The sequence below is a fragment of the Podarcis melisellensis genome (genome assembly GCF_964234715.1).
Source record: "Podarcis melisellensis genome assembly, chromosome: 4".
In the NCBI taxonomy this organism is placed as follows: Eukaryota; Metazoa; Chordata; class Lepidosauria; order Squamata; family Lacertidae; genus Podarcis; species Podarcis melisellensis.
This window is the reverse complement of record NC_138531.1, coordinates 39544314-39557072: the sequence shown is the minus strand read 5'-3', so window position 1 is coordinate 39557072 and position 12759 is coordinate 39544314. Positions and strand designations below refer to the sequence as shown.

Genomic DNA, 12759 nt, shown 5'->3' with positions numbered 1-12759 from the left:
GAGATGCTTTTATATTGTGAGTGACTCCTCAGTGGGACTTAAGAACGACAGATCCTGAGATTAATGATGGAAAGAGCGATGTTATTTATGAAAGTGATGATATATGGAAACCATCTCGATACGAGGACTGGATGAACGGAAAATCCACACAGGATATAATTGGTGTTTATCTGCTTAAGGAGATTATCAGAAGAGATCATAAAGAAAAAAAGAAAAAATATACGAACAAGATGAGATGTGGAAACAGCAAGATAAGACTGGATAGAATTATGAACTTTATTTGGACTGATTTGGACATTAACGCAGTAGCAAGAAGATGATCAGAATCCCCCTTCGGATCTTGAAATATGGGTCCCTCCCCTCAACTAAAATTTAAAATTCGGCTTTGTAATTCGGAATTTATGTGATGTGATTTGATTTGATGGGTCGGTTAATAAAAATTATTTTTTTAAAAAAGCAAACCAGCTACCACTTGGGTTTGCAGAAGAGATGGCCTATGAATGACTACCATGGTCAAGGGGATCCAGTGCGAAAGGTACACCCTTCTGATTAGGTTTAGGTCATTGATAGTTCACTGCATTTCTTTATGGCAAGTACAGAATTAGCCTTGAAATGGTCAAACGCACTGAAAATCCTGTCTATATACAGGATGTATATATCAGTTGGCACAGATATAATCTAAGATTGTATGTTTTGGCCTGGACTTAGGGGCGGCTGAACTATTTTAGATGCCCAGAGCAGACATTTAAGCTAGGATGCTGGCTCATGAAAACTGAATAAGTTGACTCAGTTTCAAGATTATTAGCAGAATCAGTGCATATGCCAGCTAAACTGACTTAATGGGGGGTGGGTCTGGTGGTCTTATCTGTGCTTGGCCAATAGAGATGCTAAACAGCTTGATATCACAAATGACCCTTTGTGGGGCTTGGCATAGATAGCTGCGGGGTTATAAAATTACACATTCATGGCCATCTCTTAATAATCTGATTCTTGTGAGGAGTCCCATTTTAGGAAATGTCTTTGTACGTGTAAGCATGTTAACTTTCTGCTATAACCTTCGATCTTCTTTACTGTAATAATTCTGGAATAAAATTATCTAGTAGCTATTCGTGGTGTGTTCTGAGTAGCTTGGTCCAGTCCCTTACAAGTTTTGAGAAGACGACCCTACATGAATATCCTTCACCGTTTACGTGATTAAAAAAGTCTACTCTTTCCATCTGTACCAAGAGAAAGATGAGGCAAGGGCCCATCTTCTTTCAAACAGTCCCACATTGTTCATCCTAATGGAAGCAGCATATCTAGAATATAAACAACCCATATTCACTGTGGCAAAGTTTTATTCACCTGTGTTCCTGGTACTGGTGGAAGCGGTTTCACTGCACTGCTTGCACTGTGAAGAATGTAATCTATATCAAGAATTAAGGGGGGAAAGGCTGGGTGAAATTAATGCCCTGAATCTCCACTGACAAGCAGACTTTGGAAAACTCTTATCAGGCAGCTTTGTTTATTACCATAGGAGTAATGGACTAACCCAGAGTGGGCTGCATTGTTCCCTCATTACCTTTTGAGAGCAAAATCTGGTTGAAAACAGACTGTGGGGTTACAGTGTGGACCTTGGTCTAATCCATTTATATTCCTACACTCTAAACAAGCCTGGTATAAACACGCTTCTTTAAAAGCCTGAACTGTTTGAAAAAGGCAGTACTTAACTGCATTGTGCTGAAAACCTCAGAGTCTAAAGGGTGGTTGGGAAAAGTTCCTTCCTCCTCATCTAACTGCACAAATTAACTGGCAAACAAAACAGTGATGTTTTGTGCCAAGAACTCGGACGGAGAGCAATATTTGCATGTAGATAGTTTGTTTTGGAAATACTTCAGCTCACTGACATTTGCAGCTTTGCAAAAACAACAGGGCATTGCTTATTTCTTTCCCAGCAAATTTGCTGTGGTTCCCCCCTCACTGTTGGGAAAGGCTCAGTCTGAGCAGTACTACTTCCATCTGCAAGCGGGTTGCTCTTCTTCAGATAAGCCCATGTGGTAGGGCAGGCACCCCCAAACGTGGCCCTCCAGCTGTTTTGGGACTACAGTTCCCATCATCCCTGACCACTGGTCCTGTTAGCTAGGGATGATGGGAGTTGTAGTCCCAAAACAGCTGGAGGGCCAAGTTTGGGGGTGCCTGTGGTAGGGGAAAAGCTAGGCTGGAACACTCTCCTCCAATATGCCAGTTTTCTATATGGACGGATTTGATTGACTGAGAGATTGAATGAATGAATGAATGGAGCAGGAGCATCCAATCATGTAAACCCCCACCTGCAATCTGAAATTATACGCCCCAGATACAGAGGGCAGTACAGTATTTAACCAAGTTATACTCAGAGCAGACTTACTGAAATTAATGGCGCTAACTTAGTCATACGAAAAGGCTCAGGACCGCAGTACCTTAAGGACCACCTCTCCCCATACAAACTGACCTAGACCCTGCACTTGTCATCTAATAATAATAATAATAATTTACTTATACTCCACCCTTCTGGCTGGGTTTCCTCAGCCATTCTGTGAGGCTCCCAACAGAATTAAAACCACAGTAAAACATCAAACATTAAAAACCTCCCTAAACAGGGCTGCCTTCAGATGTCTTCTAAAAGTCAGGTAATTGTTTATTTCCTTGACATCTGATGGGAGGGCGTTCCACAGGGCGGGTGCCACTACCAAGAAGGCCCTTCTCTGTGTCCCCTCTCCCTGAGCGGTTTGGAGAGTGGCAACACAAGAAAGGACCTTTCCTGTGATGGCTCCCTGGTACCATTGGGACTGTTATGATTTTTTTTCTGTGACTGTTTTATTGTTTCTTATTATTGTGTTATGTCAATTATGTTTTTAATGTTGTACACAGTCCTGGGATCTTTGGATAAAGGGCGGTATATAAATTGAATAAATAATAGATCATAACAATTTCAGTGGGCTAAACTGAGTTGAATGTCACCCATAATAATTACTCACATCAGTAGGACAACACTTTAAACAGTTATGGTGGTTCCCCTCAAAGAATTCTGGGAGCTGTGGTTCACTAAGGATGCTGAGGGCTGTTAAGGAAACCTCTATTCCACTCCAAGAACTACAATTCCCAGAGTGCTTTAACAGTCACTCACTCTTCACATGGGCTTACTGTTACTGACATCTTTGTTGCTTTTATTGCAAAAGTGTGGTTTTGGTCTGTCTACTGCCTTGTGATATTTTATATGAAAGGGCAGTTTGTAAAAAGAAAGAAAGAAATGCAAATGCCTAAGAAAATAAAAATAAAATAAATAATATTGGAAAGGGCACAAAAAGCCTCAAATTTCCATTGTATGAATGATAGAAAGAGATGAAACAACACATTACACTTTCCCCAGATTATGCATCCAGGAGCCGCTTTGCAGGTTTGATTGCAGCACAGGAACTTCCCGTTGGAATAGAATCTGCTGTGGTACTTATTTAGTAAATCTGTATTGCCCAGAATCTCTGGAAAGCATAGAAAACAGAGGAGGTGGGGGGTGGCAGGGGAGAGAGAGGAAGAGACTGAAAATGTTTTCTGCTATAAAACAATAACCTCATTTAGACTAGTAGTTCAGATGTAGGGCCAATTCACACGGAACAAGGTGCGAATGCTGAGAATATGGACTGAGGTCAGTGCTGGCCCTGCCATTAGGCAGATGAGGCAACAGCCTCAGCAAGCAAATGTTCAGGGATGGAAACCAGTGGCGAGGTCATAGTGGATAGGGCTGTGGTTGCCCCAGGGCCTAGCCTGCACCTCCTAGGTTGCTACACTCAGAAAGAGTGGAAGATGTTGTCCTGCTGCAAGTCTCGAAGTAAGATTCAGCCAGGGGTCCGGTCAACTTTTGCTCATGGAACAGGAGGGACTCTATTTTGGTTTTCGGCTCAGGCTGCACAATATTGTGGACCAGCCTTAACTGAGTGTATCAGTGCAGTGTTAACTGTACTAAAAGTTTAGAAATGGTTGACATTGCACTTCTATATACGTTCTACTCAAAAGGAAGCTTCAATGGGACTTATTCCCAGGTCAGCAGATACAGGATTGTAGCTTTAGCCTCTGGTTCAGAGCTCCCTAGTCCTCTGTTACTTTAAAGCATTTATATGCCACTTTACATCACCTTAAATTTCAAGGTAATGTACAGCATAAACATAAAATAAGACACTAACACAAAGGTAAAATCAACGGATAAAATCAGACTTCTTTTTTTTTATTGCTCACACTGAACTTCAACCTGAGCTGGAATTCCTCAATCTCTTTCATGAAGGGGGCAGTTTTGCACACATGGGAAATGCCTTATTTACACGTGTGTGTGTGTGTGTGTGTGTGTGTGTGTGTGCATGTGTGTGCCTTGCAACAAGCCTTTTAAATTGAGATCTTTCCCAGCCTGCATCTGTATTTGAATTGTTTCAAAGGTGTTTGTAAAGACGTTTCGTCATTCGTTGTTTGGTGCCCTGGGCTCCTTTGGGAGGAAGAGCAGGGTATAAATTACATGAATAAATACCAAGTCAGAACATTGATCCATCGGGCTTAGTGCTACCTACACTCAAAGTAGCTCTGCAAGGGCTTAGGCAGGGGATACCCCCAGCCCTACCAGAAAATCCTGGGGCTGTCCGAATGCAAAGCAGATGCTCTGGCCCTTCCTTATGAAACTTTCTGCTTCTACTGGAATGAACAGGGGAGCTGTGTGTGTGTCCATCAGCCCTCAAAATGTCAAAGAAGCACTGACATTGAACTTGGGTGCAGGCATAAACACTATGTGTGCTAAAAACCAGAGCCGTAGCTAGGTGATCTTGCGCCCCTGGCAGAGCCATCCAGATTGTGCCCCTAAAGGTAAAGGGTGAAGGGACCCCTGACCATTAGGTCCAGTCTTGACCGACTCTGGGGTTGCAGCACTCATCTCGCTTTATTGGCCGAGGGAGCCAGCGTACAGTTTCCGGGTCATGTGGCCAGCATGACTAAGCCGCTTCTGGCGAACCAGAGCAGTGTACGGAAACGCCATTTACCTTCCCGACAGAGCAGTACCTATTTATCTGCTTGCACTTTGACGTGCTTTCGAACTGCTAGATTGGCAGGAGCAGGGACCAAACAACAGGAGCTCACCCCGTCGCGGGGATTCGAACCGCCGACCTTCTGATCGGCAAGTCCTAGGCTCTGTGGTTTAACCCACAGCGCCACCCGCGTCCCTTAGATTGTGCCCCTAGCCACAGACAAATTGGCCCTTCTTTCTGCCTCTCCTCCAACCATGCCCCTTGCACCCATTCAATTCCTCACATACTTCACCTTGTAATGAATTCTTTTTTTGTAATGAATTCTGATTGAAGGATGCTGAAACAGATAGAGGTCACCAAGATGGGGAAGGCTGACCTAGATGATGGTATATAGGCATCTCCCCACTTATGTGCAGGTTACTTTCCGGGCCCCTGCGTGCATAAGTGAAGTTGCATAAAGTGAGGAGCAACCCACTTTAATAGGGAGGAGGGCATGGGAGCCAGCTCCTTGGGGTTCCTTCGCCTCATCCTATAATATTTGAGGAGGCCGCACCCCCCCCCATTAATGGGCATTGCCATTCAATTAGCAAGCATGCACTCTATCTCGATTATACAGGGTGGTACTTACCTGCCCCCCCATACATTTTATTCAACTTGACACCCTTGAAGGAGGGTGTGCGAGAGGAGAGAGAGAGAGAGACAAGTGACTCTAGAGTAGGCAGGCTGGACAGGGCGCCTGGTGGAGGGTCTTGGCAGCTGATTTTGCAGGGGCCCCCCTCGCCTGCGCCCCTAGCAGGGTCCCACCTCACCATCTACTAGCTACGGCCCTACTAAAGACTAGCCAGCCACCATAAAACACATATGCCATCTAGATTGTTACAAAAAATAGTTTTCAATTTCAAAGCGGCTAATCTGCTAAAAAAAAAAAAGTTCAATTGGTTGACTGAACTCTGAAAGCCTCCCATCGTGTTTTCTTCTTCAAGCTGTTCTGTAAAGAGCTTTCTCACAAAGGCACTATCAATTTCCTTAAATCAACCAAGTTTCATTATGCTACAGTGGTACCTCGGGTTACAGACGCTTCAGGTTACGGACGCTTCAGGTTACGGACGCTTCAGGTTACAGACTCTGCTAGCCCTGAAATAGTAGCTTGGGTTAAGAACTTTGTTTCAGGATGCGAACAGAAATCACACGGCGGCGGCAGGAGGCCCCATTAGCTAAAGCGGTGCTTCAGATCAAGAACAGTTTCAGGTTAAGAACGGACCTCCAGAATGAATTAAGTTCTTAACCTGAGGCACGACTGTATTTGGAATGGAAATCCTTTCAGGTTAGCTGTTAAACGTTAAAGAGTCCTCAGAGTCTGATGAAACAGCTTGTTACCTTTATGCAAAGCTTCCAGCCATCGGCTCCGGCTCTCTTCATTTGCAGAGAAAACATACAGGAGGCCACCTTTGTACACAATCTATGCATAGGAGGAAACAGTTTTGTAGTTACTGAGCACTAAAATAAACAATGCACTGCTGGCCTGCCAGATGCTGGTGTATTTCATGCGTGATATGGGTGAAACCAGTATAATTTCAGACTCTGCCATGTGCAGAGAGTTATAAATTACAGTGCATGGCGTGGGAGGTAGATGAATTAATTCAAGCTGTGCATACAACAGATTTGAATGTGTATATTTGGGAAATCAGTCTGAGCTGGGTTTAGATCTGAATCCAGAATCAGTATCAGCATAAAAATTCTATTGCGTCTTATCATTTTATTTTTAATTTTTATGCTGATACTGATTCTGGATTCAGATCTAAACCCAGCTCAGACTGATTTCCCAAATATACACATTCAAATCTGTTGTATGCACAGCTTGAATTAATTCATCTACCTTGAATATACCTTCAAATAAAACAAAAACATGTCATCAAAAAGCAGCGTTGCACCCAGCATTTATCATAATAACAGCAGAAATGAGTTTAAAACAGCTCCCTATGCCTCAAATGATATTTCAAAGCATACTTTGCAGCAAAGTATTATTTGGGTAGGAACAAGACAGGCCACTGCCCTAGAAAGGGTGTTCCAAATACAGATGTTCTGTGGAAACCAAATAATTCATCTCCTAGATGATGTTAACTTTTTGGTCATTTCCTCCGAATCACAAGTCATTTGGTGGCATTCAAACCGTAAAACACACCAGGAAGCATCCACCAAGCAAATCTCCAAAAAGATGGCTTTATATTGTTGCATGCCATCCCAATTTCCACGCAGTGCAAGGTTCCAGGTGCTTGCCCTCGGTTCAGTTTCCCGGGACTGAGGGGAAACGGAGACTGTGGTGTTTTTAGGATGTATGGTTTATTTATACATATATACAACCTGAGCCTACGATGGAAGGGCTAACGGCATTAACACCCCAAAAAGGTATTTCTTCTTCCTTGAATTCAAACAGGAATCAGGCATGACTGTCTCTCCCAAAAGCCCAGCCTGCTGCCTGCCCCTTCTCCTTTCTAGCTCTCTCTTTTCCAACTCCCAGCACTGGCCTTTGCCTACCAGTGAGTTGAAGGAGGATGGCCCACCTATTTGTTATCCGGCACAGAGCCACTTCTTTTGTTACCTCATTGGCCCATACTTTAGAGGACCATTACCTCACTAGGAAGCTAGCCTGCCTATTCCAGGATTTGAATCCGTGCTGGATCCAGGAATTAAAGGGGGCTCAGGCATACAGTCTACCCACCCTAAACTCATAACAACAAACTTGCCGAAACATCTGGTAAAGGCTTCCTTTCAGCATTGCTGCATTTAAGTTATTGGAGGAGGCTTTTTTTCAAGATATCTGACTGAACAAGTATACCAAGCCACTGAAGGAGGTCTTTTGGCTGAAACGTCTTGGGCCACCAGTATATATTCATCAACATGCTGAGGCAGGGCTTTCTCTTTTTGGAGGGGCATTCAAACTATAGGCACCATCCAGCAAAATATGAATTTGCTACCGAAAATATTTTATTGTATACAGTTTTACCTGGAAGGGATACTGCCTCTCTGGCGGGGCTGGTTCGTCTAGATTCACTTCCTCCGCACATCGAATTTTCTTAATGTCAATTGATCCTTTTCTGGTTCCTTTTTTCTAAGAACATAAAAGGAAGTAGGGAGAAAGTTTCCAACACCCATAAGAAGGAATACATAACGTGAAAAGGCGTTAGCCAGAGGTTGAATACCCAAGAATCTCTTACCCACTTACACTGCATTCTAAGAAATCTATTTCTCACCTCTTTGTCATATTCATAGTAGGAAAGGCTTGTTTTCGTAAGAACAAAGAGTCGTTCTTTGTAATTATTTGGAGATATTTTTTTCTTTTGCTGAGACTTCTTCATCAGCAACTCTTCTAGAATGATTCTGTTCTCCATGGTTTCCATTTTACGGTCACTAAAAGAGCAGGAAATTAGAGAGAGCACCAATTAACCAACTGCAAAACTGAATCAAATTTGCAATTAAAATAATTCAATGTCAAATCTGAGTCTAGAACATAGCCCTTGTTACATATTATTTACCTACTCTCAAAATAAACAGCAACATAGAAACATTAGTTCCTTTGACTAAAATATAATGCTTGTAAATAGTCCCATTTATTCCAGTGGATCTTGACTTTCAAATATGCATTTATAAATATAACCCAAGCAAAATTATGTGCAAGATGGCAATTCTGAAGCAAAAAACCCAACAAATTAAAGTGAGCAACAAAAGGAAACATCGGTATATTTCCTAGATTGTACAGACGTAATGAACGCTCCCAGGCTTAATCCCAAATATCACTGGAAATGTCAAAAACATAACTTGAACTTATTTTAAAAAGGTTATATGCGTACAGGAATACTAAAAGGCAGTAGAATTCATTATGTGTTGCTATAAGGCGTACAAAATACTAATACTAATAAAATAAAATAAGAAAAAATGAGGCTTACCTCAACAAGGAACTTCCTATGGAGACAATATTCCTCTTCTCATGATGGATTCAAGAGGAAGTATCCTTCTTATTGCTTCTTTTACATATTTACCAAATATAGGAATGTCTTTCAGATGTTATTTGCATACAACTCATATTGTCCAACATCCCCTTTCCCAGTTATAACACACCTGTCTCTTGTTAGTTTGTCCATTTTTTGTACTAAGAGAAATATTTTCCAATGAATTGTTTAGGGTACGATTTCACAAAGCGACACAACTGGAGTTTTTATTGCTTGTCTGCCACTGTGGGAATGAATGCCCTATCTGTGCAAATGTGATAGTTCCCCCCCCCCCTCCCAAGAAATCTGGATAACTGAAGTTAGGACTGCTGCACCAGACAACGCTCTCCCCATTTTGATTTTCACATGCGTAGTGCTTTTAAGGAAGGTTGAACTATTTCCTAGGTAGAAATATTAATTATGAGAATTATTTTTTTAAAAAATCACACTCAGTGATATTTATTTTGTTTCTTCCAACTTCTCTGCTATCTCTCTTCTAGGGCACTTCCACACAGCTGTTTATTGTGGATGTGGTGCTGCTCAGGCATGCATGTTTGTGTTGCATCCACACAACATCATCCTCATCAAAATGGCACCCCATATTTCCCCCCTTAATCCAGTTTGATCCAGGCTTCCTAGAAAACCTGATAAATAAATGGGGGAGGAGAACCCCACACTTAGTAGGAATGGTAAATTTGGTTTAAATTGGAAGGAGCGGGGAAAACGAGGTGGCATTTTGATTAAGAATGTACCATGTGGACGCTGGAAAAAATTCCACTCATGAGCAGCACTGAATTCACAAATTAGCTCCTTCCAGCTTCTGTCTCATTTTGTAGTTCTGGAGTTTCCATAGTTGTAAAGACCTCATTTCCTCTTGTACCCTGTTGCACTTCCTTTTCTCCAAGCAACCAGGATGCAGCTTTCCTCTGTTGGGTTATTTTGAAATCAGATACCGCTTCAGAACTGTTATAAGGAAAAACTGTTCCGGGGGCGCTCAGGGAACAGTTTTTCTTTTAACAAAAGTAATTTTGCACAAATACTACTACACAGTAAGTATGTGGTATGTTAAAAATAAATACCGTATTTTTCGCCCCATAGGACGCACTTTCCCTCCTCCAAAAATGAAGGGGAAATGTGTGTGCGTCCTATGGGGCAAATGCAGGATTTCGCTGAAGCCTGGAGAGCACCAACCCCTCTCGCTCTCCAGGCTTCGCACAGATCTCCGCAAGCCGTGGGAGCCCGCGCCGGGCTCCCATGGCTTGCGGAGAGTTGCCTGCATGCTGAAGCCTGGGTGCGCTGAGCTAAGCGCGCCCAGACTTCGCGCAGCACCGGGCTCCCACGGCTTGCGGAGAGTTGCCTGTTCTGGGGACTGGGGGAAGCTCGGGCTTCCCCCGCCCCAGCCCCGCGCCTGGGGGGGAAATAATTCCCCCCCTTTATTTCCCCCCAAAAAACTGGGTGCGCCTTATGGGACGGTGCGTCCTATAGGGCGAAAAATACGGTCAATCTCACCCCATGGCAAATGTAAAATGTGAAAAGTTTGCAGAGGTGAAGTCACTGTATTGTTAACTTACAGTGTTGTGGCATACATACCTATTCAGAAGCAAATATTTGTGTTTAATGGAGCTTACTCCCAAATGGGTGTAGTGGGTGTAGGCTTGCAGTAATCAAACCAGATTCAGATTGGAGCTGTACTAATTTGCAGACCAGGTTTAGGGGGTGGGGACACACCCACCCAAAAAGGCATAGTCCTTGACAGGCCCATGCATAGCTTATCTGAGGCCTAGGGCAGAAGTCTTGTTAGAATAAAGTTATAAACTCAAACAAAAAATGCGGGAAACCCTGTCCCACCCTGCAAGGCTCATGTCAAGTGTAGGCCTACCTGGCTGCCTGTTGTCCCCCACCCTGGCCTGATCCTTGATACAGTGGTACCTCGGGTTACATACGCTTCAGGTTACATACGCTTCAGGTTACACACTCCGCTAACCCAGAAATAGTACTTCAGGTTAAGAACTTTGCTTCAGGATGAGAACAGAAATCGTGCTCCAGCGGCAGCAGGAGGCCCCATGAGCTAAAGTGGTGCTTCAGGTTAAGAACAGTTTCAGGTTAAGTATGGACCTCCAGAATGAATTAAGTACTTAACCCGAGGTACCACTGTAGTACAAAGATGCACCACTATGGTCAATGGCAGTTACCGGAAGAATAAGAAATCCAGATAACAAACTTTTTTATTATAAAAGAATGGAAATGGTTTGTTGAATATTTATGGAAAAAATTGTAAACAGATAAGAACATTATCAGGATTATTGTACTAACCTGCAGTTTCATAACAGTACGTATTTAAAGTAGATGAATAAATGAGCCAAATTAAGTTAATTTGGACATGCAGGAGATATTAAAAATAAATTTTAAGGAAACGCAGAAAAAGGGGGAAGTCAAGTTTGAAATGTTAAAATGATTGTAAAATTAGTGAAATGTATAAATCTGAAAAGCTTTAATAATAGTAAAAACTATGGTTTATGGCAGCAAGGTGGATTAGGCTGGTTTATTGACTGACCCAACAACAATCAACTGTTGTTTATTGAGATAATAAAACTGGTTTGTCTGCCTTTTGGTGCAAAATATCAGGAATGGAACACAGCAGCCGAACCACCGAGGGCAGGGAAGATACTTCCTTTCCTAGCTTTGGGCTTTTGTTTCTTATCACCTGATTTTGCCCGTGAATGTAATTCATTTACAGTTACGGATGTTCATCTATACATACGTACGTGTATATATTCTAAAAATATTCCCCAACTATGTTGTTTCTACTCTGAGTCATCTACATGGATTACGGCTGACACCATTGGGAGTGCAGGACTCTTGTGTCTTTAACAACTGTGTGGAAGGTAGCCATGAAACAGGGTTAGCCTCACCTAGTTGGAAAACGCAATTGCAGCAAAAGCTTCGCCTGTCAATATTCTATCTACCAGTAATCTTACTAATGGCTTTTCAGCCCACCATTTTGCTTTGGGGTCCTGCATCCCAAAGAGAGCTCTAATTTCCAGAGGGCAAAGTGTACATGCGAACGTGTGCCTCTGTGTCCGGGGCCAGGAAAATCCTGGTGGCCCCCACCTCAAGGCTCTCCGCCAAAAATTTTCCCTGCCCTTGCTGGAGAAGTCAGGGGTCGCACCTGGGACCGTCTGCACGCAAAACAAATGCGTGACCACTGCGCTGCTGCCCACCCTACACCTATGCTTTGGGACTGCGTTTGTGCTGCGTGCGACTGGATCTGATCCTGCCAGATCCCTTCTTCTGGTGCATGTCTCCTTTATGCAACCCAGCTGTGTGCTGGGAGAAGGGGGGATTAATTTCCAGACCGGAAATGCTTCCCGGGCAACGGAGGGAATCACAAACACGCCTCCTCGCCTTCCCTTGTTTACAAAAGGGCTCTCGGAGGTCCCGCCTCTTAAAAGCCGATAGGGTGGCTGCCCTGCTCGTTTGGACAAAAAGGGGCAGGGCACAGCCAATTTTAGAAATGGGCGGGCGCACTTTTTCCGGGCGTTCCTATCCTTTGGAAACGGCGATCCCGTCTTTGCATAATAATATTTGCGCTTTATAATGATCGCGGTGGCAGGTGGACTCGAGCGCCGCCTTTGGAGCGGAATCCCAAACGCCTCTCTCGTTCTTCGGGAGTAAATGTCACTTAGTCCCATCAGAGCAGCCGGGATCCGATGCACCGCTTACCCGGGAGTAAGCCCCGTTGGAACACAGAGTCT

General features: G+C 43.4%; 1 protein-coding gene across 2 annotated transcripts in view; it reads right to left on the bottom strand.

Annotated features, from left to right (window-relative positions):
• The window catches only part of BMX (BMX non-receptor tyrosine kinase), a 24944-nt gene extending 14327 nt beyond the window's left edge, over positions 1-10617 (bottom strand). Inside the window, exons 1-6 of one of the 2 annotated variants that reach the window (XM_081907609.1) lie at positions 10595-10617; positions 8270-8426; positions 8023-8127; positions 6396-6477; positions 3378-3497; positions 1345-1406 (exon numbers count right to left, since the gene is read on the bottom strand). In XM_081907609.1, coding sequence (XP_081763735.1) covers positions 1345-1406; positions 3378-3497; positions 6396-6477; positions 8023-8127; positions 8270-8416 — 516 coding nt within the window. In that variant the 5' untranslated portion in view covers positions 8417-8426; positions 10595-10617. Of the gene's footprint in view, positions 1-1344; positions 1407-3377; positions 3498-6395; positions 6478-8022; positions 8128-8269; positions 8427-8962; positions 10051-10594 lie in introns of those variants that run through there. The other variant, XM_081907608.1, reaches the window with a different exon arrangement.
• Between the last annotated feature and the right edge of the window lie 2142 nt (positions 10618-12759).